This window comes from Bufo gargarizans, unplaced genomic scaffold, assembly GCF_014858855.1.
Source record: "Bufo gargarizans isolate SCDJY-AF-19 unplaced genomic scaffold, ASM1485885v1 original_scaffold_2086_pilon, whole genome shotgun sequence".
Taxonomy (NCBI): Eukaryota; Metazoa; Chordata; class Amphibia; order Anura; family Bufonidae; genus Bufo; species Bufo gargarizans.
In genome coordinates, this window is record NW_025334636.1 from 250,120 (window position 1) to 278,077 (window position 27,958).

General features: G+C 44.9%; 2 protein-coding genes across 3 annotated transcripts in view; both read right to left on the bottom strand.

Annotated features, from left to right (window-relative positions):
* Positions 1-356: 356 nt before the first annotated feature.
* The window catches only part of LOC122923943 (G-protein coupled receptor 4-like), a 51,696-nt gene continuing 24,094 nt past the window's right edge, over positions 357-27,958 (bottom strand). Inside the window, exons 1-2 of one of the 2 annotated variants that reach the window (XM_044274829.1) lie at positions 15,178-15,244; positions 357-3,403 (exon numbers count right to left, since the gene is read on the bottom strand). In XM_044274829.1, the coding sequence (XP_044130764.1) occupies positions 2,338-3,372 (1,035 nt within the window). In that variant the 5' untranslated portion in view covers positions 3,373-3,403; positions 15,178-15,244 and the 3' untranslated portion in view covers positions 357-2,337. Of the gene's footprint in view, positions 3,404-15,177; positions 15,245-27,958 lie in introns of those variants that run through there. The other variant, XM_044274828.1, reaches the window with a different exon arrangement.
* Positions 21,183-27,773, bottom strand: LOC122923942 (ovarian cancer G-protein coupled receptor 1-like). The gene is made up of 2 exons (XM_044274827.1): positions 27,721-27,773; positions 21,183-23,227 (listed from the first exon to the last, which is right to left on the bottom strand). The coding sequence occupies exon 2, from the start codon at positions 23,192-23,194 to the stop codon at positions 22,154-22,156; it is 1,041 nt and encodes a 346-aa protein (XP_044130762.1). The 5' UTR covers positions 23,195-23,227; positions 27,721-27,773; the 3' UTR covers positions 21,183-22,153.

A 27,958-nucleotide genomic window follows, 5' to 3' on the forward strand; every position in this document is an offset into this window, starting at 1 on the left:
GATCCGTTTGTATTATCTGTAACATAGCCAAAACGGATCCGTCTTGAACACCATTGAAAGTCAATGGGGGACGGATCCGTTTTCTATTGTGCCAGATTGTGTCAGTGAAAATTGATCCGTCCCAATTGACTTGCATTGTGTGTCAGAACGGATCCGTTTGCCTCCGCATCTTCAGGCGGACACCAAAACACTGCAAGCAGCGTTTTGGTGTCTGCCTCCAGAGCGGAATGGTGACTTATCTGAGGCAAACTGATGTATTCTGAGCGGATCCTTTTCCATTTAGAATGCATTAGGGCAAAACTGATCCGTTTTGGACCGCTTCTGAGAGCCAATGACGGATCTCACAAATGGAAACCAAAACGCCAGTGTGAAAGTTGCCTTAAACGTACATCTATTTGTGAGGCCCTAGAGAGAGGCAGTAGTTCATGGCGAATTCATAGGCTTTAGTCTTTGTCACACAATGACTGCTAGACTTTGTATTTGTTGGCACAAGATACAGAAAGAGCACATGTGGGTTTGGCGGTGCCAAGTTACCAAGGGAAATCTATAACCTGGTCTGATAATTAATTTTATTAGATCAGTCCAGATAATTGTGTCAAAAAAAATAAAAAGGAGATAGCCATTGCAAGTAAGAAAGCGTAAGAAATCCATGTGGAAAATGTTTCAGTAAGTTCCATATGCGATTTCCTCATATCCAAATACAACAGCCATAATATTGGGGGCTCTTGACATTAGGTCTACATACACCCGTTATCTCAGCATAGCACCAGCTATAATGATGGTCTCTAAAACCGGCATTCATGAAACACTCATGATGTTCATGATCAGGTCACCAGTGATATCACAGAATCCTTTCACTTGCTGGATCCATATTAATGGAATACAGTGGCAACCTCATAGACTGGATGACCCATAACCATGGTGGACCATGGTGTCAACCTGTAGAGTTTTAGGTCATCCACGGCACAAGCTGTGCATTACAGTAAGTGTTAACTATGTAGCCTTAATATCACAACCTATTGCTAGCTTGGACGTTCTACCAAGGTTGGGGTTTTGTACTGCATTGCCTTCCAGATGTTTTATAGAAAACCTCATTTGGGGACAATGGGTGTCTCCTTCTGGGGTTTCCTCTACTTGCACGTTTTCAAAATTAAAAGTATTCTCCATTCTCCCCATCATCTCCAGACTGGGGTCCACCAGGGGGAGCATCAGCAGTAACATGCTATCAGCATTTTTGCACAGAAGGTCTACAAAAGGGCATGGAAATCCGCCGTGTTGACCTCTGATGATGGGACCTGGCATTAGGTAGTCACCTGAACTCATTCAGATACCATTTTGCAAGCTCAGAGAGAAAAAAATTATTCAGTAGAAAACCCCAATGAGTATCTACCATGGGAATCTCAGTTTTTACCAGAGCTTCCTTTCAATAACCATTTTCTCTCCATAGCAGGTGGTTGTGTAGGTTTCACAGTATGTATCCGCTTCCATACGCCTACAGAATATTTGCATGGCACAGTTTCTGCTGTAAGCTCACCCAAGCCTTTGATATGATATTTATTTTTTGGGAAGCCTGCATTGCTGAGCAACTGCAACCCCCACTAGTCCGTTTCTTACTTAAAGGCACCTTTCTGATGAAGCTTTTAGCGAGCATGTCCATTTTAAAAGCAAACTCCTGCAACTCCAAAAACCATAGTTGACATTACGAGCAGCCATATTGGCCAAGGAGCAAAGCATGATGGTCTTTGTTGATGATATTTTTTTTTGTTTCTACATTTCTTGAGAGGCAAAGATTCGAGCTTTAGTCTTAATATCTTGTGGCTTCTGCTGCTAGGCATAAGGTCTGTCGCCAAGAGCTATACACATACATATCTCAGCCATTAGGACCATGGATTGTGCAGGGATTCTCAGAGACTGCATGCCATAGGTTATAATGCATGAGTAGGTAATGTCCTCTCCCACTGGATTCTCTTCCTACTGGTGTAAATGGTTTTCTAGGATGGATTTAAAAAGCTTAAAAAAAAAAAATTGTCATTTTATTTTAAAGAATATTCAGCTATTACAAAAAAAAAAAAAAACAGATTGATATGTAAACTTGTATTTTCCCATGAGGTTCAGTACAACAGGTTAAATAAAAGTAAGTTTCCAGAGTTTTCCATGCATTGTCTGGATTTGTAGTCTAAAGAGGAATAAAAGGAGGGAAGGCATTAAACGTGTCTCTGGGGTTTCTTCCATTACCGGTTGCAACACATACAAACATAAAGGTTGTAGACAGTGGAGACGTATGAAGAGATCATGTATTCCATAGCTGCCATTTTAAAGGCCTGGCTCAGTTTGCCACTAGAGTGTAGTCTCCTCTTTCTTCTCCAGTAGACGATCATTTTCTACGTGATGCGTTTCCGTGTTACATCCACCTTTTCTTGAAGTCCGCAGAGAGCTCCGTGCGCGACGAATAGATCGAAGTCCAGACCATACCGCTCGGACTTCCTTCAGAAGATCTTGCTTGATGCTTTCGCTGACGAAGATGTTGATAAAAGGGTCCAGGGCACTGCTGAGACTGGTCAAGGAGAAGGTGACTCGATAAGCTGGACGCACCTTCAGTTCTATGTCGCAGGTGCAGATGTCCCGGTCACTAACGTAGGAGCGGATGAAGAGCACAACGTGATACGGGAGGTAGCAGATGACAAAGATGGCCATCATGGTCATTAAGAGCCCAATGATCTTTTGTTTCTGCTCTTTTTCCAAGCTGTAGCTTCGGTGAACCACACGGACTACAGAGCAATAGGAGACCACTAGAAGAATCAAGGGGATGAGGAAGACAACAAAGATACGGAAATAGTTGAGTCGAGCAATCCACTGCTCCATTGGGTACTTTTCATAGCAAAGCTTGACATTCTGACTGGAGTTAAAGAGTTCATCCTGGCTAAGGAACACAGAATGAGTTCCTAAAATAATCAGCCAAACCACAAAACATATTATCATGGCGCCTCTCATAGTCCTTAAAGCCCTGGCTCGAAATGGGAATACAGTGGCTACAAACCGATCAACAGCGATACAGCTGAGGAAGGCTATGGTGGTGTATAGGTTGGCATTGAAGAAGAACCCAACAATCTTGCAAGTGAGAGCCCCAAAGAGCCAGTCATCTTTGGCTGTATAGGCAATCCATACTGGGAGGGTAAAGATATACATGAGGTCTGAGGCACAGAGATTGGCGAGATATACTCCAAGTACATTGCCCTTCTTCACATTTTGATAGATAACTCCTATGGCAGCCAAGTTGCCCACCAGTCCAAAGATGAAAACCAATCCGTAGATAATGGGAAAGAGTGTGGTCTCATATGCAGCAGAGTAGTTGCAGCTTATTCCACATGCCATTGTACAATGTTTCTGGACCGTCAGACACCACCTGATGGGAAATAAACACAGGTCACATAAATACAAGTGCTTAATGAACCATGCAAAAGTATAGTAATAAGAATAGAGAGAACAGATTTCAGCTGCATGTAGTGCTTCCCACACCAGTGCTGGGTTTAGGGTTAGGCACAGTAGGCAGCCACCTAAGGCACCATTTAGAGGTAGAGTGCAATCATCAGAAGCTTAGGTTTCAGTGGCTCTAGGTGCTGGGGTTGATGTAATACATTGATAAGGAAACAGCACTTGCCACAGTAGAATAGATGGGGGTTGCCAGCTGGGCATGCACTGCAAGGAGGTAGAGGGAAAAGGATTCACCAGTTACAGGGAATCTTAAAGGGGTCTCCAAGAATGAGTTGAAATGGCCGCCAACATCCTGTCCTAGAATGTGAGCAGGACTGGTTGCCACCACTTGCAGAGATGTCTAGGGGGGTAGGGCCTCACTACCCTGCTCTACAATACATGGTAATGATGTGATCCTGCCTACAATATGCCATCATGGCTGAGCAGCCTGACAGGAACGCTCACCACTGTGTGGTATATGCAAGTGCCAGAGCATAGTGCGCAGTGAGGCACCAGTCCATTCACTCCCCCTAGGCAGCTCTGCAAGTAGAGGCAACGCACGGTCAGATTATAGGGAGGGAACCAAGGGCTTGCACCCCGGGACCTCCACCTCTCCGGAGAACGTAGGGGCCTCCACCAAATCTGCAGGTTAGAACTAATGCCCCTGCCAAACCTGCAGATGCCAGTGGACGCTGAACTAAAACCGAAAGAGTGAGCAAGCAGCTGCTGTTCCTGCACTCCTAGTGCTGTATGGGGATCTAATAAGGAGAGGCACAGTGTGGGCTCTGAAAACTGTAATTACCTCTCCTGTTCAAAGGAAAAATAATTAAAGTGGCCAGTAGATGGCAGCATTATACCACCATGCTGCCTCCTGCCAGTGACACAGGTGTTGGGCCCGGTATATCCTGCCCTGGTGGTAAGAAGAAATGGAGGGGGGAGAGAAGTGTGCAGGCACCCATTCCTCCCTTTAAACAAGGGCCTCCTATGCACTCCTGCTTTTGGTAAGTGACTATGGGAGATAGGTCAGGGTTCCCCTGAAGCTGCTGTCTGTCTGCGTTAAATACAAATAGCAGATTCAGTGGAATTATGTTTCTCTGTGTGCCTCTCTACTCCCCCCAAAAGCCCCCGACACCCCCTTTAGCCCTAGTGCCGTCTTCCCTTTGCCCCCACAGAACCACTGTTTTGTGATTCCCCCCTTTCGGTTACCTCTGTCTCCTTCCCCCAGAGTCTGGACCCTTTATGTCCCCCCACTACAACTCTCATACAGCACGGCGACATCACGTCACCCCAGAGACACTGACAAATAATGTCAGCCCTCTGCACGGCCCGTTACACCTGTGCCACTTTCATTTCACCTACATCCTCCACAGAGCCCTGCCACATTGGATCGGGGGGGGGGGGGGGCACAAAGTTTGCCCTGGGGCCCGTAGCACTCTAGTTACGCCACTGGCCCCACCTCCTTTTATTGCCTAGTTAAAAAAAATTATAATCGCAAAAATTCGCTAATTATGCCACATATATGGAATGTGCCATAATTCACACCTTATGGCCTAAATGCCTTGAAAAATGTATCTCAATGGGACAATTTTTACATGAACAATTTTCCACATAGACTACTGGTCCGTGCCAGTGAATGGGTCTGTGAGAAAAACGGACTGCACGTGGACACTACCATTGTGTGATCCATTTTTAAAAAAAATAAAAAGAGTCTGGAACACAGTCAGGGTTTCTATAGTGCATCTGAATTAGCCCTTAAAGGGGTATTCGGGTTACATTAAATTATCCATTCATTGCAAGGGGGGTACGGGGCCTCGGTTCTTGTGATCAGCTGTAGGACCCCCACTATCTAATAGTTATCCCCCCATCATGTGGATAGGGAAGAACTTAATGTAACCGGAATACCCCTTTAAGCCTCTGTAAATTATACCAGATGTATCTTCGGCGTAGATCGAAGGTTCACAAACTTTATTGTAATCACTAGTAATTAATTATTCTTGCTCTGTATTTAACAAAATTGACATTTCTGTGCCTGCAATCGAATTAGCAGCACAGACTTTTGTAAACACTCGGGGGCAGTGCCACAGAAATATCTACAAGTCTTCGGGAACGATCGCAGTTTGACGTCCCTAATTGTTTAATTAAAATATATATTAAAATGTTATAGGGGTCAGAATATGGCGACAAAAAAATAAAGCTGTTCATTCCAAGGTTTATTATTATTATTATTTTCATAGTAACATGGTTTATAAGGCTCAAAAATATAAAATCTGTTCATCCAGTTCGGCCTGTTTTCCTGCAAGTGGATCCAGAGTAAAGCAAAAAAAACAAAAAACTGTGAGGTAGAAGCCAATTTTCCTCACTTTAGGGAAAAAAAATTCCTTCCCGACTCCAATCAGACACAAGAATAACTCCCTGGATCAACGACCCCTCTCTAGTAGCTATAGCCTGTAATATTATTACGCTCCAGAAATACATCCAGGCCCCTCTTGAACTCCTTTAGTGAGGTCAAACATTTTTCCGTGTGCAGGAATGTACAGGTAGAACTTAAAAAATTACAATACCGTGCAAAGTTTATTTATTTCAGTAATGCAACTTAAAAGGTGAAACTAACATATGAGACTCATTACATGCAAAGCGAGATATTTCATTTATTTGTTATAATTTGGATGATTATGGCTTACAGCTTATGAAACCCCAAAGTCACAATTTTGAGGTCCCCTTTGCTCAGGGGGTATGGACTAATTAGCTGACTAGAGGGTGACACTTTGAGCCTAGAATATTGAACCTTTTCACAAAATTCTAATTTTAAGCTGCATTAATGCAATTCCTTTTAATTTGCATTACTGAAGTAAATGGACTTTTGCACGATATTCAAATTTTGCGAGTTTCACCTGTACCATGTCAAGGAATTTGGTACCAATTTGTTGCATGTTTGTTAGATCACAAGGACAACATTGACAAACCTGTTGGCCGGAGACACACAAGCGAGTTTAATGCGATAAAAGATAAACTTGTAGCGTGTGTCTCGTCCTGACCGCCACATGCCCGTTGTCTTGGTCCGCATCTGAGCCGCAGTTTTTGCGGCTCAGATGCGGGCCCATTCACTTCAATGGGGCCGCAAAAGATGCGGACAGCACTCAGTGTGCTGTCTGCATCCGTTGCTCCGTTCCGTGGTCCACAAAAAAAATATAACCTGTCCTATTCTTGTTTTTTTTGCGGACAAGAATAGGCAGTTATATTAATGGCTGTCCGTGCCGTTTCGCGAATTGCGGAACGCACACTGACTCCATCCGTGTTTTGCTGATCCGCAATTTGCAGACCGCAAAACACACAACGGTCGTGTACATGTAGCCCTATACTGATTTATGAGGCCTCTTTCACACGGGCGTATTATTTTTGGCCCGGATAAGAGGCGGGTGCGTTGCGGAAAAATGCGCGATTTTTTCCGCGCGAGTGCAAAACATTGTAATGCGTTTTGCACTCGCGTGAGAAAAATCACGCATGTTTGGTACCCAAACCCGAACTTCTTCACAGAAGTTCGGGCTTGGGATTGATGTTCTGAAGATTGTATTATTTTCCCTTATAACATGGTTATAAGGGAAAATAATAGCATTCTGAATACAGAATGCATAGTATAATAGGGCTGGAAGGGTTAAAAAAAAGTTAACTCACCTTCTCCTCTTGATCGCGTAGTTCCCGGTCTCTTTACTTCTTGAATGAGCTGTGGGCTAAATGACCTGTGGTGATGTCAGATCACATGCTCCAATCACATGGTCCATGATGGAGCATGTGATCTGACGTCACCACAGGTCCTTTAGCCCACAGCTCATTCAAGAAGTAAAGAGACCGGGAACTACGCGATCAAGAGGAGAAGGGGAGTTAACTTTTTTTTTTTTTTTTTTAACCCCTCCAGCGCTATTGTACTATGCATTCTGTATTCAGAATGCTATTATTTTCCCTTATAACCATGTTATAAGGGAAAATAATACAGTGAATAGACTGTCACCTAGCAACCATGCGTGAAAATCGCATCGCATCCGCACTTTCTTGCAGATGCTTGTGATTTTCACACACCCCATTCACTTCTATGGGGCCTGCGTCGCGTGAAAATCGCACAATATAGAGCTTGCTGCGATTTTCATTCAACGCACAAGTGATGCGTGAAAATCAACGCTCATGTGCACAGCCCCATAGAAATGAATGGGTCAGGATTCAGTGCGGGTGCAATACGTTCACCGCACACATCGCACCCGCACGGAAAACTCGCCCGTGTGAAAGGGGCCTAATGCTGTGTGACCCGGAGAGTCCTGAAATATATGAGATTACACTGACAGTATTAGGCCTCTTGCACACTAACATTGTGCATCGGTTCGGTGCATTGGGGACCGCAATTTGCGGTCCCCCAATGCCCGGGCAACGTCCGTGCGGCGGCCGGGACGGATGAAGACCCATTCAACTTGAATGAATCCGTGATCCGTCCGCACCGCAAAAAAATAGAACAAGTTCTATTTTTTGGCGGTGCGGAGGCACGGACAGAAACACCACGGCAACACGCCGTAGTGCTTCCGTGGGGTTCCGATCCGTGCTTCCATTCCGCATCTCCGTGATTGTGGACCCATTCAAGTGAATGGGTCCACATCCGTGATGCGGAGTGCACATGGGCCAGTGCCCGTGTATTGCAAACCCGCCATATGCGAGCCACAATACGACCACGGGAACACAACGCTCATGTGCAAGATGCCTTAGGTCAGTGTAAGGGCTCGTTCACACAAACATATTTTGCGTTCCGTATACAGCCTGTTTTCTGCATTCCCCATACGGTCCGTATACTGAACCATTCATTTCAATGAGTCCACAAAAGATGCGGACAGCACTCCGAGTTCTGTCCGCATCCGTTGCTCCGTTCCGAAAAATTATGAGTCCTGTCTTTTTCTTGTCTGTTTTGCGGACAAGAATGGGCATTTCTATAATAGGCCTCCTGTTCCGTTCCGCAAATTGCGGAAGGCACACGGGCGCCATCCGCGTTTTGCAGATCCGCAATTTGCGGACCACAAAAAACGGCATAGTCGTGTGAACGAGCCCTAATTCAGTAGATTCCAGGACTCTCAGGGTCACACAGCATTATAAAATCAGTATAACCCTGGGTTCACACCTGAGCGTTCGCGATGGAGCGCTCTGTATGCACGATTGTACGGGCGTTTACAATCGCGCATACAGAGACAAGCGAACGCCCATTGTTGCGCGTTCCCGAAAGTCTATGTACGGGAACGCGCGACAAAACGCCCCAAAGAAGCTCAAGAACTTTTTTGAGCGTCGGGCGTTTTACAGCACGATCGTATGCGCTGTAAAACGCCCAGGTGAGAACCATTCCCATAGGGAAGCATTGGTTTCTCCTTGTTGAGCGTTTTACAGGAACGCGCTGTAAAACGCTCAGGTGTGAACTTAGGGTAAGGGCTCCTTCACACGAAAGTGTGAAGCCGGTGCTGTGGACCGCAAATTGCGGTCCACAATGGACGGGCACCGTCCGTGGGGCAGGCGCATGGGTATCGCAGACCCATTCACTTGAATGGGTCCGCGATCCTTCCATTTGCGGTGTGAAATCACCGAATGGAACCCCAGAAAGCACGCCGTAGTGTTCCGTTCCGTTCTTCCGTTCCGCATCTCCGGATTTGTGGACCCATTGAAATGAATGGGTCCGCATCCGTGATTCAGAATGGTCACGGAACGGTGCCCGTGTATTGCGGATCCACAAATGCGGTCCGCAATGCGGCAACAGGCATCAGACGTTCGTGTGAACGAGTCCTAAGGGCTCATGCACACGACCGTATGGTTATGCTGTCCGTTTTAAATGGATCCGTTTTTCCGTTTCAGTTTCGCTTCCGTTCCAGTTTGTGATCCTTTTTTTTTTGCGGATTGCAAACTGAAACGGAAGCATACAATAATGTTTAAACAGTAAGTACATAAAAAAATTGGGCTGGGCATAACATTTTCAATAGATGGTTCCTCAAAAACACAACAGATACGGAAGACATACGGATGCATTCCGTTTTTTTTTTTTTGCGGAACCATTGACTTGAATGGAGCCACGGAACGTGATTTGCGGACAATAATAGGACATGACTCAAAATGCTGCCGAACGGAAAAGGAATGCACACTGAGTTCCGTTCTTTGCTTTCCGTATATGGACCGTAAAAGGAACTATTAATTTCAATGGATCTGCAAAAAAAACGGAAGGTACTCCGTATGCCTTCCGTTTCTGTATTTCCGTTCAAAGATAGAACATGTCCTAGTTTTGTCCGCATAACGGACAAGGATAGGACTGTTCTATCAGGGGCCAGCTGTTCCGTTCCGCCAAAAACGGAATGCACACGGATGTCATCCGTATTTTATGCAGACCGCAAAATACTGAAAAAGCCATACGGTCGTGTGCAAGAGGCCTAACTTGTCCGGTTGCGGACATGCCCCATCTTTTCTACGAAGCCGCAGAATGGAACCACGGATCCAGTGGGAGTTTACTACTGGTGCAGAACCTCATAATAGGGTCACTGCAAAAAGGTAAACTGAGGTTATGTTAAATTGTTAGGTAAATTGTTCCGATTTACTGTATTTGTGTACCAAACAGCATTGTATGGGTAAGTTGGGTTAACACCTTGACTCTGCCGCTTTAGGTTGCTAGGAGATAAACGTGGGTCTGCCCCTTGGTCAGTTACTTGAGAGTCTGTGCTTAACTGAGGAAGAGAGAGGATCTACATTTGTTTGCTCAGAGCTAGAACAGAGTTGCAGAGAACCATCATCTCCGAGACTACTGCTAGCCAGACAAGCAACTCTACTACAAAAGTGCGCCAGAGACAGTAAGAAAAGTAGGAGGTCAAGAAGCTACAAGGCCGTGCACTCCGGTAGGAAGGTACTGTCCACGCTTATGGCCGATACACACTTTGCTGCTGTGAGAAAAGGAACATTGATAACGCACCCTTCCACACTTGGAGATGGTTTGGCCAGCCTTAATTATGTACCCCTGAGCCCAGGAATTACAGAACATATACCCTGAACCTCAATGGCATGCCTAAGATTCTGCAGAGAGACCTTAGAAAGACAGAGAGAAGGAGTACCACAACCCCCAACATTGCCACTATCAATACATTGCTATTGGGGAGGAACTGCACTGGGAACTACTTGGAACTGTGCCTTGACACTATTGGATGTACTACTACTCCTATTCTACACTTTAGTAAAGAGAGACTTATGTATTTACTATAACTGGATCCTGCCATATGCCAGCCATTGCACCCAAAGCAATACTTAACACCAAGGGCCCCCCAACTAGGACCAGGCGGGAGCCCCAACATCAGGGTGTTCCCCAAAGAAAAATAGGCGCTACCCCCTACGACTGTGCAGTGACAGGAGGGATCAGTGTGAGGATTGCCACTGCGACCTGTGTGTACAACTCCCATCCTCCTCACAGGACTCCCCCATACAGTGGGAGTCACTGAGTGAAGTGGAAATGCAGAGTTAAAAAAAACATCATTATTCAATCATTCGTTCATGAAGAAGCTGCGACGTTTACAGGAAGCGGACTGGATAAGTCACTATACAGGTGCAATCTGTTTGTTTAAAGGTAGGTCCGTACACCCGGCATCTGACTCAGGATCGATACAGGACACATCACTCAGAAAGAACTTGTTAGATGTGAAAAGAAATACCATTTCCATATGTGAATCAGCAGCCGTGAAGAAATGAAGCAGGAAGAGCAATCACTATGCAGCCACCCATCAATGTATGGAAAGGGCAGGACCACGTATCGTGTCGGTGGGACACTATAGAAGGTAAAGGTTCTACAGTTTGTTTAAGCTCAAGATCCATCCTCTGGATAGATCATCAGCTTCTGATCGGCGGGGGTCTGACACCCGGGACCCCCGCCGATCAGCAGTTTGAGAAGTCAGCGGCGCTCCAGCAGCGCCACAGCCTTCTCGCTGTTTACCGCCGGCCAGTGACGTCACGACTAGTATCAACTAGCCTGGGCGTGGCTAACCTCTGTTCCCTTGAATGGAGCTTAGCCCCGCCCACGCTAGTTGATACAAGTCATGACGTCACTGGGCTGGCGGTAAACAGTGAGAAGGCCGCGGCGCTACTTGAGCGCCGCTGCCTTCTGAAACAGCTGATCGGCGGGGGTCCCAGGTGTCGGACCCCCGCCGATCAGATGCTGATGATCTATCCAGAGGATGAATCTTGAGCTTAAACAAACTGTAGAACCCCTTTAATGGAACAAGACTAAATAACAGCTTTCTGAGTGACAGTCATGGATTACAACTATTATTCTATGCACATCTATCTATCTGATATCCATCTATCTTCCTACCCATCTACCTACCTGATATCTATCTATCTATCCAATATCCATCCATCTATCCAGGTGTGCACCTAGCCTTTCTGATGCCCAACCCCCCAATGGCAATTTCTTAACCTACCAGCCCTTCCCTCCAGCCCTACTGTTAAAGACATATTTGGAAAACATTACATACAGAGCTACAAAACACACAGGGTAATACAGCGCCATATACTGTGCCCCCCAATACTATACTGCAAAAACAGAGTCCCCCTTCTGCTGCCCCTACTTGGTGCTGCCTGAGGCAACCGCCTCACCTCGCCTCATTGGTGGTGCACCCCTGTATCTATCTATCCGATATCCATCTATCCAATAGATGCAGAACACAAGAAAAACACAAAAGAATTGATGATAATGGATATTGAGTAATGATGGATCCCATAGACATAAGTAAATGGAATCCGTTACCTGACCAGGTCAGCATGATGCACAATAAATGCCCTAATCCCACAATTAGGCCTCATGTACATGACCGTATTTTGGGTGCACGTCTGATCCACATTTTTTGCAGATCGCTTGCAAAAAATGCAGCCGTTCTGCAAATTATAGAACAGGTCCGTTTAATGAACAAGTGTAGGCATCTCTATAATAGGGACCGAGCAAAGGCCGGTATCCTGTACTAAGCTGTGCATAGAGGTCTTAAAGGGGTTTTCCAGTAATAATTATATTTTATGTAATCCCGCAGCCTGCCTCATGAAAAAGAAGAGGCATACCTACCTGCTCCACTTTGCTCTAGTCCTCCACGCTGTCCCATTGTCTGTCTTCCGTTGCACGTGACCATGACCATCTGGATGAAAACCGTGCAGAGGACTGGAGCAACGTGGAGCAGGTAAGTATGAGGCTGGGTTCACACGTGACTGATTCTGCTGCAGAATTTTTTGCTAATTTTGATAATTGCTAAAAAACAAACAAAAAAACCCACAAACAAACACTACTCACTTTGCAGGTACTGTGCAAGAGCAACACCAAATCTGCAGCTAATCAGTCACCTGTGATCCCAGCCTGAATCCTCCATAATTATTACCGGGAAACCACTTAAATCATTTAAAGAGCATCTGCTGATCAACCTTAGTAGACCAGGTATACTGCCTAGTAGGGTTGATCATGCAACACTCTCTCATGGCAGTCTAACCAGACTAATTAGGTTCTCAGAGCACTGAGGAGCAGGCCTAGCCCCTCGGAGCACCGCTTCACTATCGGCTTTTACTTTTTGTCACTCCCTGTCCCCCAATGATTGACATGTGCAGGCATCCTCACTGTTCAGATGCTTGTGCAACACCCCAGAGTGACGTTACCACCTTTGCACCTTGATACTGTCTCCTACGGTTAACCACGTGTCATCCTATTTATTAATTTTCAGGTCTTGCAAAATGTCTATTCATATTTCTTGTTATGTAACTGTTCAAGTGTAATGTGCCTGGTTCACCAATGGCATAGCTATTTTACCTAGAATGGAACCTTCTTTCCATTCTAGCGCCCTTTAGGGAGGAGTTTAGTCTAGTTAGGGGTTAGTCTAGCTTGCCCCCTGCTAAGAGAGGGTGTGCAGCAGGAGCCGGTCCCTCCTGGATGAGCCTTGCCTAGGGCAGCTAGAGCACCTTCAGCTTAGCTGCATCTGGAGGTCACAGTATAGAGCCTCAGAAACCAGGAGTAAAGTTCCCTGGACAAAGCTAGAGACAGACCAGATTACCAAGTAACAGTACAGCTAAATTCTACAGTTATCCTGTTAGCACAGCAGTGCTAGAGAGCAGCAGAGGTAGCAGAGAGGAGTTTGCCTGCCACAGTTAGGCTGAGTTCACACGGGCGAGATTTCCGCGCGGGTGCAATGCGGTAGGTGAACGTATTGCACCCGCACTGAATCCGGCACCATTCATTTCTATGGGGCTGTGCACATGAGCGATTTTTTTCACGCATCACTTCTGCAATGCTTTAAAATCGCAGCATGCTCTATATTCTGCGTTTGTAACGCAGGACAGGCCCCATAGAAATGAATGGGGCTGAGTGAAAATCGCAAGCATCCGCAAGCAAGTGCGGATGCGGTGCGATTTTCACTCATGGTTGCTAGGTGACAGTCTATTCACTGTATTATTTTCTCTTATAACATGGTTATAAGGGAAAATAATAGCATTCTGAATACAGAATGCTTAGTACAAGGGCAATTGAGGGTTAAAAAAATAAAAAATAAATTAACTCACCTTGTCCTCTTCATCGCGCAGTTCCCGGTCTCTTCTGATGAGCTGTCGGCTAAAGGACCTTTGGTGACGTCAGATCACATGCTCCAATCACATGGTACATCACCACGGTGATGTACCATGTGATTGGAGCATGTGATCTGACGTCACCAAAGGTCCTTTAGCCGACAGCTCATCTACCAGACCGGGAACTGCGCGATGAAGAGGACAAGGTGAGTTAATTTATTTTTTATTTTTTTAACCCTCAATTGCCCTTGTACTAAGCATTCTGTATTCAGAATGCTATTATTTTCCCTTATAACCATGTTATAAGGGAAAATAATACAATCTACACTACAACTAACCCAAACCTGAACTTCTGTGAAGAAGTTCGGGTCTGGGTACCACAGTCGGTTTTTTATCACGCGAGTGCAAAACACATTGCACCCGCGTGATAAACACTGAACATCGGAACGCAATCGCAGTCAAAACTGACTGCAATTGCGTACCCAATCGCGCGGGTTTGCCGCAATACACCGGGACGCATCCGGACCTAATCCGGACACGCCCGTGTGAACTCAGCCTTAATGTCAACGCCTGCTGGAGACCAAGACAAAGTCTGTAAACGGTTTGGAGAAACGTTCATTGAAAGTAAAGCTGCTGTTCTACTATATACACACACAAGGTCTGGACTCTATTCATTTCTTCATTCCCTTCATCAGCAACCCCCTTTCATTTGCTGCGGAGCCAACGCCTAGGGTCCAGCGTATCCAGGTGGGAGCACCGTGACAAGTGCAACACCATTAAGGGACATTTAGGCCACCCACCACCACTCTGGCATTCCTACCCTGGGTACCATCCATATCACTAAAGAGGCCCTGTGCCCTTGTTGGTTCACTGCACGTCGCAACAAACTCTTACCCCAACTTAAAGTGCCCTGGCGGGAGGCGCCCACTGCACTTGGGCCTGAAGTCTCACGCATGTGTCGGCAACAGTACAATCGGCAAGGTTACAGACACCATGCGGTGGTCCAAGGATTTATAAAATTGTCTAGAAGAAATGCCATCTTTGTTGCCTATATCAGCCAATCACAGCGCAGCTTTCTAAAGCAGAATACACAAAAGAAGTGTCTCCCAAGAAAGAGAACCATCTCACCAGCGCCACCTATTGACAGCGGCTCCCTTTAATTCAAGATCTGTCTTTTCAACAAGCCTTGGGATTTGACCAGGGAATATAGCCAAGCCAGATATCCATCGGTTTCGGGATGCTTCGGCAGGGTGCTGAATCTCCTTAAAAAAAAAGACCAGCCCTGTATGGAGACATTGGCAATTGTCCATGGGAAAATAATATGAAAAGAGGCATCTCCCAAGGAAGAGAACCATCAGTGGTTGATCAAAATTTCCATTGGATGATTGTTGCTAAAGAGTAACAGCAAAAAAAAAATATTCCCCACAGCCCTCCTGTACAAACTGGGGGAGCAGCTACAGGGCGTGCAGATGTAGCAGTCCCACGAGCTAATATTTTCCGACATCTCCACCTCTTCTCAGGTGTTGAGGAGGATGTGGCACCTGTTCTAGAGCCAACACTGGGGGGTAAATGCCGTCTGTTTACCCAGCCCCAGCTGCCAGGACTTCACAGAAGAGCGATACCTGGAAGGTGCCCAGTGTGTCTGCGTCTACCAGCCACCCATCACTACACACAAACTAAATTATGGTAAATTAACCCCCCAAGTAATTTCCTCTACATTTGTTTACCCTTCAACACCGGATAAGCAGCTGCAAGACGGAGCCACGGCCGCCACCTGTATAAAGTATTTAACACTCAACGCCCACCAATTGTTTTCTGTATCTTCCAGTGTATTCAAGTGAGATTTCATTTTCAGAGGTGTTTTTTTGTTTTACAACAATTTTGCTTCCATTACAAAAAATGGTATCAAATGTAGTGTCGCTTTCACACAAAGGCTGCGTTCCCACGTTGCAGCAGCATGCTATGCAGGCAATCGCCGCAAGTACTGCAAATTGCAATGGTTTTGTGCCTGATGCTGTAAAAAAGAAGTGTGGTTTTACCAGGAGGTAACTGGCCGCCAGGGGTGCACCACCAATGAGGCAATCGCCTCAGGCAGCACCAGGTAGCGGCAAGAGAGGGGCAGCCGAAGGGCCATGGGCTGAATGGAATGGGTTAGGTTAAGAAATTGGCATTGGGGAGGGAAAGGCGCCATTTCAGTTTTCACCTCAGGCAGCAGAACGGCTAGGTGCACCCCTGCTGGCCGCGTCGCGCTCTGCCGCAGTGTGTGATGGCACCCTTCGGGTGGCCATAGAATTTCAGCCAACTGCTCGTTTGGCCAACAGTTTCTCCTCCCGACTCACCATAAACATGCATGCTTGGCAGCCGCTTATCTCCCACAGAAACAAAGGATCGGGATGCTGAAATTCAGCATGTCCAATCATTCTTCCCGTGACAGGTTCAACCTACATTTATCTACACAGGATAGGCAGCACCCCCACCAAGCCGTTTCAGAGTAGCTTCAAAGCTGGAACTCCACAGCTCCGTCCATTGTATAGTGGACAGAGCTGGTTATTGCAGCACTCCTTGCATCCACTTTAGTAGGAGGAGAACTGCAGTAACCATCTCTGTCCACAAGGCGAGTTCCTGACAGTCAGCATTTGGTCAGTGTTTGATCTGGTGCAAATCTTTCCATTATAGCTCATTTCTGGTTTTGGCTCACAATTACTGATGGAAATCACTGACCAAACACTGAGGCCTCGTCAGTGTCACGTCCGTGAAAAAAAGCGTACACGTTTCATCCGTGAAGGATCCATTTTACAATCCATGTGTCATTCATAATTCATGGACGTGGCTCAGCTGAAAATTAATTTCCAAAAGAATCTCCCATCAGTCTCCAGTGAAAAACGGAAGCAACACAGACATGGCCATCCGTGTTGTGTCCGTGATTTTCATGGACCCACAGACTTAAATGGCCGTGCTTGGTCCGCATCATGGATCAAAGTACTGCATGTCTCCGTGATTTTATAATTTTTTTTACTGACCCACGGTCAGTAAAAAAAATACTGAAGTATGAACAGACATTTAAATCAATGCGCACACGTCAGTAAAAAACGGAAATGTGGACTGTGTCAAAGAGGCCCAAGATTAAGCTGATTGGCGTTGGTTGTCAGACTGCCACTGATGTGATATTGATCGACTATCCAGAGGAATAGTGTTGAGCGAAGCGGGCTTCGGATGCTTCATCTGAAGTTGCTTAGTTCAAAACTTCGGGAGTCGCGGGTGAATTCGTTAAATAACTTCGGCAGTTGATTTTTAAAGTGGAAAACCACTTTAAAACTTGAAACCGAACTTGGCTTTGGGTCAAGGTACTAGTCGGAAACTAAGCAGAATTCAGTTTCAAGTCTTAAAGTGGATTTAGGCCCCTTTCACACGGGCGAGTTTTCCGTGCGGGTGCGATGCGTGCGGTGAACGCATTGCACCCGCACTGAATCCTGACCCATTCATTTCTATGGGGCTGTGCACACGAGCGGTGATTTTCACGCATCACTTGTGCGTTGCGTGAAAATCGCAGCATGCTCCTCTTTGTGCGTTTTTCACGTAACGCAGGCCCCATAGAAATGAATGGGGTTGCGTGAAAATCGCATGCATCCGCAAGCAAGTGCGGATGCAGTGCGATTTTCACGCATTGGTTCTAGGTGACAGTCTATTCACTGTATTATTTTCCCTTATAACATGGTTATAAGGGAAAATAATAGCATTCTGAATACAGAATGCTTAGTATAATAGTGCTGGAAGGGTTAAAAAAAATAAAAAAAGTTAACTCACCTTATCCTCTTGATCGCGTACTTCCCGGTCGGTCTCTTCTTTAGCTGTGGGCTAAATGACCTGTGGTGATGTCAGATCACATGCTCCAATCACATGGTCCGTATTTTGATTCCTTCTACGGTCCGTATACAGAACCATTCATTTCAACGGGTCCGCAAAAGATGCGGACAGCACTCTGTATGCTGTCCGCATCCGTTGCGCCGTTCCGTGGTCCTGCAAAAAGTTTTGAGGACAAGAATAGGCATTTCTATAATGGGCCTCCTGTTCCGTTCCGCAAATTGCGGAAGGCACACGGGTGGCATCCGTGTTTTGCGGATCCGCAATTTGTGGACTGCAAAACACGGCACGGTCATGTGAACAAGACCTAAGGCCTCTTTCACACGACAGTTTTTTTTTTTCCCCGTTTACAGGCTGTCTTTTGCGTTCCGTATATGGACCGTATTCATTTCAATAGTTCTGCAAAAAACGGAATGTACTCCGTATGCATTCCGTTTCCATTTTTCTGTTCTGTTGAAAGATAGAACATGTCCCATTATTGCCTGTAAATCACGTTTCGTAGCTCCATTCAAGTCAATAGGTCTGCAAAAAAAACGGAACACATACGAAAATGCATCCGTATCCGTTCCGTTTTTGCAGAACCATCTATTGAAAATTTTATTTCCAGCCCATATATTATTATTTATTATTTATTTCCGTATATGGAGCCATTCATTTCATATAAAAATGGAAGGTACTCCGTATGCCTTCCGTTTCCGTATTTCCGTTCAAAGATAGAACATGTCCTATTATTGTCCACATAAGGCCTCCTGCCCCGTAAATTGCGGGCCGCAATGCACGAATACACCCGCCGTGGATCGCGGACCCATTCACTTTAATGGGTCCGCGATCCGGCCGTTCCGCAAAAAGTTAGGACATGTTCTATCTTTTTGCGGAAGGGAAGTACGGGACAAAACCCCACGGAAGCACTCTGTAGTGCTTCCGTAGGGTTCCGCATCTCCGAATTTGCAGACCCATTGAAGTGAATGAGTCAGCATGAGTGATGCGGAATGCACACGGAACAGTGCCAGTGTATTGCGGATCCGCAAATCCGGTCCGCAATACGGCCACGGAGCGCACACGTTTGTGTGAAAGAGGCCTAATGAACAAATCGCTGCAAAAAATGCACCAAAATGATACGCAACTGACAATACTAGCTAATTCCTCAGGCCAATGTTAAAAGCTGAGAACTTTCCAGTCCGGAACATATCGGAGCCCCTCAAAGAGGCCTAATGGACAAGGATAGTACTGTTCTATCAGGGGCCAGCTGTTCCATTCCGCAAAAAACGGAATGCACACGGATGTTGTCCATACAGTCGTGGGCATGAGCCCTTAAAAATACCATAATATTTTGAAATACTGCTAGGGTTTAAAATGGGTCACATGAGGTTAGAAAGGGGTCTACCTTATCTACAAACAGCTCCACCTTGTTTATGGGATGTGCTTGCAGCCGAGCCCTCTAACCTGACCTACGTACAGCGTGGTGCTGTTCCTGGGGTGAGCGAATAGACCCTTTATGATAGTTCTTAATATTAGAAGTCATAGAACAGGTTTGGTTACCGACATTAAGGAAATATTACAAATGAAAATAAATAAATAAATAACGTGGTATACACTGTAAGGCTTCGTTCACATCACCGTTCAGCCTTTCCGTTCTCCTGCTCCGTTTAGGGGCAGGAGAACGGAAAGGACGGATAAGCACATAACTGACGCTAAACTGAGTCAAATGGAGCCCTTAGGACCCCTAGACTATAATGGGATCCGTTATGTTTCCGCTCAGAAGATGATTTTGAAGCGGATACAAAAGTTGTGCTTCAAAATCATCTTCTGAGCGGAAACATAACGGACCCTATTATGGTCTATGGGGCCTAAGGGCTCCGTTTGACTCAGTTTGGCGTCAGTTATGTGCCTTTTCCTAAACGGAGCAGGAGAACGGAAAGGCTGAACGGTGATGTGAACGAAGCCTAACTCACTCCGTCCTGACCAAATGTGGAACATTCCTCTAAATTGCAACTTTGTTTTCTTTATAAAAAAAAAAAAAAAAGTCATCTCCAAAACCTCACAAAGCTGGGTTATGTTCCCAGTTTGCATGCATGAGGTCCACCATGCACTTCGCTGGAGATCTGTCGTCATCCAGTCCTGTGATCCCCACATCTATCGTGCAAGTGTGTTTTAAAAATGGCAGTTTGTCATATTCACAGATATATGCATTAAAAGTTGGGGAAATCAACTATTTTCACACTCAGTGCATCCTTAAGGGCAACCGCACACGATGCAAATTACGTGCAGTTTCTCCGTGCGGATTCTAATGCGGATTTGTGTGTGGCTTTTTATGCCGTTTTGGTGCCCATTTGCCCATTTCATGTGGATTTCCTGCATACAAACCTGGACCATGTGCAGTTTCCTTCAGAGATCCCCAGCCCCCCCCCCCCCCCCCCCCAAAAATGATTTTTATGCTGAAAATTGCAGCGTAGTAGAGCCCCAGCAAAAGTGAATAAAATCAGACAAATCTCATGCATTTTTTTTTTTGTTAGTTTTTTTATTTATTGACCAGCTGTGCGGATTCCGAAATCTGCAGCTTGTCATATTGTAATTGTGTGTGGGGACTTCACCCTTGCAATGCAAAGGATGAGATCTGCAGCAAATCCGGATCAGATCTGCTACAAAAATGCAAGTGACACATGGTTTTTGGGGTGGATTTGCACAGAAATCCAGATTTTATATATTTTTTTTGTTTGTAAACCCGCAACCATGTGCATGTACACTCAAGGTTATTAACACACACAAATAAAAACCTCCAGTGCAAAATTAATTTATTTATTTTTACATATAAAAGCACTACCACTAGCATTTTCCCCAATAGCGAGGGATATCTCAAAACAGCTGAAGAAAAAACAAAAAACACACACCAGAATCACCGGTATATATAAATAAAAACACACCTAAGGATAGCCGATCAGTATCGAAGCCCTGTATATTTAAAAAAAAAAAAAACACACATCCTTTAAGAATACCATTGCAATAGCTTATTTCTGGATGAAAAGGTGGGAACAACTCTGCAGCAACAAAGTCAATGTATATAATAAATATATATCATTTTACACACACCACCATTGAACACAACCTAAGGGCTCATGCACACGACCCGCAAATTGTTGATCTGCAAAACACGAATACCGGCCGTGTGCGTTCCGGATTTTGCGGTACGGAACGTCCGGCCCATAATAGAACAGTCCTATCCTTGTCCATAATTCGGACAAGAATAGGATATGCTCTATCTTTTTTGCGGGTGCCGCGGGACAGACAGATGCGGACAGAACACCAGCATTGAAGTGAATGGGTTCTCATCTGATCTGCAAAAAAATGCGGATAGGAATAACCCAACTGTATTTGCTGTGCAGTTGAATGTAATCTATTGTTCCCAGACAGAAGCCATTTCACAATCTCATACAAGATCCTATGGCAGGGATCAGCAGCCTGTGGCACTCCATCTGTTCTGAAACTACAACTCTCAGCATGCTCCACTCACATCTATGGGAGTTACAAGAGCAGCCAAGCTAGCGTGCATGCTAGGAGTTGTAGTTTTGCAGCAGCTGGAGTGCCGCAGCCCTGTTTTTAAATTTTTTGGCAGCTCTCGATCTGATACAGATCAATATTTAATACTAAATCTTGCCCCACCTATACTGCCAGAAAAATAATAAAGAGTCTATAAAATTTTACAAACACTGAGATCACTAACGCATCTCGCCAACAGTCTGTGGCCCCTGACCCAGATATTACAGGAGGGGACGACGCAGCAAGTTGATTGTTCATTATGGTCCAGTCTCAGACAAACATGGCTGCTTTCTTCTAGAAACCGCGTTGCACCTGTAGGTTGGGTCCGGTATTGCAGCGCAGTTCTATTGAAGATAACGGGGCCGAGCTGCCACTCACAACCTATTGAGACGTGTGGCACAGTCCAGTGTTTTTGTAATCCAGGACAAACCCTTTAATATTGTATAAAGTTCTTTATTCAAAAGCAGCCAGGAAAGGATTGTATGGTTGAATTGTCTCTATATACAAGTGAATTGTAATCCATGAGAAGATCCACCACTTTTGATAGCAAGTAGTCCACACATTTAGGATACCTTGGACCGTCCTGCCGTAGTCCTCTTCTGTTTCTGGCATATGTTGCTCCTCTGTTGATTTCAAAAGTTTTAATCCATACCATAAGAAGCCATACATTCTGCCGAGCCCAATCTAGACCAGACTAAGGTTCCTTTCTCTAGAGTCGGGTCTGTATTTTTGTTTGATGCGTGCACAGGGGACCATTACCGTTCATTACAGCCTCATCACATACAAAGTTAAGGCATCTCCTTTTGGCTTTGGCAGTCCTTCCTCGATTTACCAAACAAAACCAAATTGCTCGAAGTTCCACCATTAAATCCCGCTTCACTCCATCGCTGACAAAGATGTTAATAAAAGGGTCTAGCGCGCTACTGAGGCTCGTGAGGGCAAAGGAGACCCGATAGGCCGGTCTGACCCGCATTTCAATCTCGCAGCTACAGTAGTTCATGTCACTGACATATGAACGGATAAAAAGGACCACATGGTAGGGGAGGTAGCAGAAGATAAAGATGGTGGTCATTGACAGTAGAAGGCCAGTTATTCTTCTTTTGTGCTCCATATCTAGGCTAGAAGCTTTGTGTATAGTACGGATGATGGAGCAGTAGGAGAAAACGAGAAGAATCAACGGGATAAGAAACACCACAAAGATTCTAAAATAATTGAGGTGAGCCATCCAGTGCTCCATGGGATACTTCTCATAGCAGAGTTCCACATTTTGGCTTGATATAAACAGATCATTTCTGCCCAAGAAATAGCAGTGGGATCCGAGGATAACGATCCACACCATCACACAAGTAATCAACGCCTTCTTCATGCTCCGAATAATCCTTGAGCGTAGAGGAAAAACGGTGGCAATAAAGCGGTCTATGGCTATACAACTGAGGAAGGCGATGGTGGTATAGAGATTGGAGTTGAAGAAGAAGCCCACTATTTTACAGGTAAGGTTCCCAAAAACCCAATCGTCCTTGGCAGTGTAGACTATCCAGATGGGGAGGGTGAAGATGTACATGAGATCAGAGGTGCAAAGGTTGGCCAGGTAGACTCCCAAAATGTTGTTCTTCTTGATAAGCTGGACTATAACTCCGATGGCTGTTAAGTTACCCAGTAGTCCTACGATAAAGACGCTGCTGTAGATGATGGGGAACAGGATGGCTTCATATTTTTCTGGGAATGGGCACGATACAGTCTCGTTACACATTGTCGCACCACGGGGCCTGTTGTGCTGTAGATCCTAGTGAATAACAATATACAAGATCATAGCGGTCCCAGTTAACCTCCATACAGATGGCATTTACCACACCATTTATACATCTGCGCGCACACACACACACCACGATTCTGCAGAATTCCAGATTGCCCCTCCAACACCAACATCTTAACTGATATGGCAGACTATAAAAGGAATAAACCAATGTCTGTGGTGAACACCCATCACCCACCCTTCACTTCAGGCTTCTTATCTGGGAGACCATTACAATAACATGATCAACTGAATTGGGAACTTGGAAAAAACGGTTCTCTGCGTGAGGCCTAATTCAGACATGTGTTGACAGATAACAAAAGTTTCCAGATGACATTGGCCATGTGCCTTTCTCCTCCTTACATTATCACAGGGAAAAATGACCACCGATCTCCAACTCTAGGGTATGAATTGTGACGTAGTGTTTTTTCCCTATCACAATGAGGACTAAATCCTTTCAAAACCTAAAATATTCCAAGGATGACTGCTAAACACCAATATCTTATCCCTGATGTCGTTCTCCCAGAGGTTTGTGATAGCTCGGATATGGGGAGTTGTTTGCAGAGACATCATACTAGAAGAGCTCTGTTAAGGCCCAATCACTGCCCTGTGTAAACATGCCCACTTATCAGCTGATAAACGAGCAAGCACTTGCCGGTTGCATCTTTTACGTGGATATATAATCATCGGCTGTCGGCCGTATACCGTATACAGACCTGGGGGTATCTACAATGTTTGGGTTTTTAATGCAATGTTATGTTAGGTTTCACTATGCTAGGTCATGCTTGCACTGTACACCAGCAGGTGAGGTATGGTTGGCATATAGAGGGGGCTAACCACCCAATTCCTCACCTCCTGCTTGGGCTGATCATACTTACTGCCAGGATAGGGGAATGTTAGCTAGCACTGTGAGGAGCCAGGAAGCATGTCCTATTGCTCCTGTTCCCAGGGCCTTAAGGACCAGAGAACTAATTAATCTGTGAGACCACTACTCCAGAGAGACTTTAAAAGACAAAATTACAGATAGTCTGCAAAGCTTCAGTGTTTACAGTCAGCAAAGTGGCCAGCAACCACAGCTATACTAACCCTGCTGCAGGTGAGGGAATATAGCTCAGACACCCATCACCTACATCACATCCAGGGCAGGCAAACTCCTAAAAGCCTGCATTACACAGTGGACACCTACAGCCATAAGTTCTAGCTGTTAGGCAGAAGTTCAAGAGAGACATCAGCAAGATGGTACACCAGAGGTGCCATTAGTAGTTACTTTGCCAGCTACCATACGTTATCTGGGAAGAGAAATTGCACTATGTACAAACTACTAATGGATGTACTACAACTCTTATTTTGCATGTCGTAAAGAGAGACTTAATATTCTACTTTTGATCACATTCCTTATACCACCTTTTCACTGCACCGTTCTCCAGGGAGCAACGGCCTGATATAGTACAACAAGAAACAACATCTCGTCAGAACCACTCCTATCCTCTGCACTGGCTCCTCAGGGGCGCGCTACAAATACATAGCTTAATGTAAACAAGGATTGTATGTGGACGAATAATCATCTGTCCAAACATATTTTCTATCATTCCTCCATGTAAATATTGCAGTCAGGAAATCTGCCCAGTAGAAAGACCCTTAGCGGTTCCTATAAAATGGAAGGAATACTGGGAATGTCTACTGTATATTGGCGTCAGGGAGTTGCAATCAGCAATGTCAAGATATCAAAAAGTATTTTTATTTTTTGCCACACCAACAAGGCCTCAAATCTCAGCAGAGAAATTTAAACTAAAAGTCCATTTCGGGTTTTAAATAGATGGGCACCAAAAAAAAAAAATAATTATATATATATATATATATATATATATATATATATATATATATATATAATTAATTCCAAGTTGTGACAAATATTTTGTCTTCTGCCTAGGAGTTAAATACTTTAAGATCTGCAGTAAAGGTTCCCTGCTATTTCACAAGCAAACACGAACAGAAGGCCATTGTGATGGGTCAATCCTCCCATCTCCAGACGGTCTCTTCAATGACTTTATTGCTGCATCTGAAGGAGGAAGAGGTAAGTAAACACAGGACTCTCCGCTTCACTGGCTCCTAAATTATCTGGATTTTTCCAACCTTAACAGAAAAGATTTCAAGTGCCTCATTTCCTCAGTTGCTAGGCTTAGGGCGGCCCTCTTAAAGGGAAGCCAAGATTAGGTTTACTTTGCTACCAGTATGACAATGTATTTGTACAGCACAGAACCAGCTCTAGAGGGACAACGGCAGCCAAATTACATAAATTAGGTCCTAGTTTACCTTCCTATTTTCGTCCTTGTTGTTTATTTTAATCCACCCATTAAGACTAGATCAAATTTGGAGTCTACATTTGGGGCACATATGTGAAATGTATTCATACGGCTCCATTTAACAGATGGAAGCCAATATACCTCCCTGTTTTGTAGTCAAAAGTCAATGGGGGACGGATCAGTTTTCTATCGTGGCAGAAAAAAACAGATCCGTCCCCATTGACTTGCATTGGGGGTCATGCCGGATCTGTCTTGCTCCGCATCCCAGGACGGAAAGCAAAATACAACATGTTGCGGTTTACCCTCAGGTCTGGGAACGCAACTAAACGGAACGGAATGCATTTTTGAGAGTTCCATTCTGTTCAGTTTTGTCCTCATTGACAATGAATGTCTCATTCTTTCCTTCACTGAAAGAGGACAAGGGGGACGGGTACAAAATCCACACAGAGGTCCCCGGCCACAATATCATCAGCAAAAAGTAGTGAATGGGTTGCTAGGATGACTTACTTTCTGGAATTTGGTAACACCACAAAAAAAAAAGAAACAGAGTAAATGACTAAACCTAGAGGAGAGTTCACAGGGCTGTACTAACCATTATAAAAGAATATAAAAGCATATAAAAATAAGTCATTGCCATAATCCTAGATATAAAACATAAGTACTAACCATAAAAACGCCACCATCCTTACAGAGCCATCATAAGGTCTCTATATTCATTTGATCCAAGCTCCTGCTAAACCAGGATAATAACAGCACAGAATTTCATTGAACTTCCCCAATTCCAGCCGCAGCCCAGACATTGCCTCACAAGACCTAAACCCTTTCAAGTCTCTACAAGAAAAACACAAGCAATTATTTGCCTTGTACCTTGGATCTCTGCGGTGGCTTTCATGTCACAAAGGTGGGGACGTTCAAAATATGACAGAACCTCCATCTGTAGACCTGGGACTGTGAAATGCGTGGGATGTATAGACCCTCAGAAAAGTTCTGCACCAGTCAATACGTTCAGCCCAACCCCACAATCTCGCCTCCTTATTTTAATATTTGATGCTTCTAGTCCCAGCTTTACATCCACCACCAACCACTTCTCTCCCCCCCCCCCCCCCCCCAATTAAGAGGTGTTTTTGGGGGTTTCCAATACTAAGAACCTATCAGGACCTATATGAAATCCGTAAACCCAATTTAATTACATTTTTTATTTATACACACACAGTTGCTCGATATCAATCTTAGATTTTTAACTTTTGAGTATGGACAGGTAGGACATAGGTGTAATATATAATTGTTAATCAGAAGATCAGTCTAAGACCCCATGCACACGACCGTATCTTTTCTGCAGTCTGCAAATTGCAGCTCTGCAAAATACAGATGAGGTCCGTGTGACATTCGCAGTATTTTTTTTGCAGACCAATTGACTTCAATAGGTCCATGGTCCACGTTCCGAGGACCTCTTTTTGCAGAACGGACATACATTTGAAGTAGAAATGTCACAGGATGCTGCATTGGCGTCCATCAGTGTAATGCGGGTCCTATGGGTCCATTTAACAAATGTGCTGGGGGCTTTTTTCTAGCACATACAGTAAACTGACAATGAGAAAAGCACCTTAAATCACTGCCACCACTCGTCAATGAGACATCTGCCCATAGCTTATTGCGACAGGCAGGGACGGATGGCCCTAGAAAAAAAAAAAGTGGGCCCGTTTTGTAGTCGGGTCCAAACTGATGGAAGGCAGGGCCCGCAATACCATATTGTGGCACATTATACCACAGTCTTTCACAAAGTACTGCCAGCAGCACAAAATACATCCCCAAAAACTTCCACTGGCTGCCCCCCTGGGCATCGACCCACAGGGAAATTTCCTTGTAAGGTCTATGGCCAATATGCCCCTGGGTTCCAATATCAAATTTGTACAATTTGGACTCTAGTCTGACCCTAATACTATGGATCCAAATGTCCAAAGTTTTGTTGATTTATGTTTATGTTCAGATTATCTGTGTATAATATTATCAAAATATATTGTATCACTTGTTGCAAAATACTGTCCCAAAAAAATTACCTGCACTCCCATTACATTGAGGATTTGCATTCGTAAGAGTAGCTATAGTCATGCACCCAGCTCTTACATGCGATATAATATACACACACACACTATATGCATATACACACACACACGTCCTTACCTGGCTTCCTCCACTAGACTGCTCGCTGCTCTGGCTCTGCTGCTATAATGTGCCTGGACCATCCCAGCTTCCCAGTAATAAGCACAGGGGGCAGGAATGATCCTGAGCTGGTGTGAAGTCTGCCCTATCACATCTCCTATTAACCCCCTCACGGCCATTGGCTGTTGCATACAATAGCCTTTGCTGTTATAAACCCTGGCCTCCATTAACATGTCTTGGCTTGGGCTCATCTGTGTAT

What these genes read in the sequence shown, in the direction of transcription:
- LOC122923942 (XM_044274827.1), bottom strand. Translation starts at nt 23,194, where the DNA reads ATGTGTAACGAGACTGTATCGTGCCCATTCCCAGAAAAATATGAAGCC.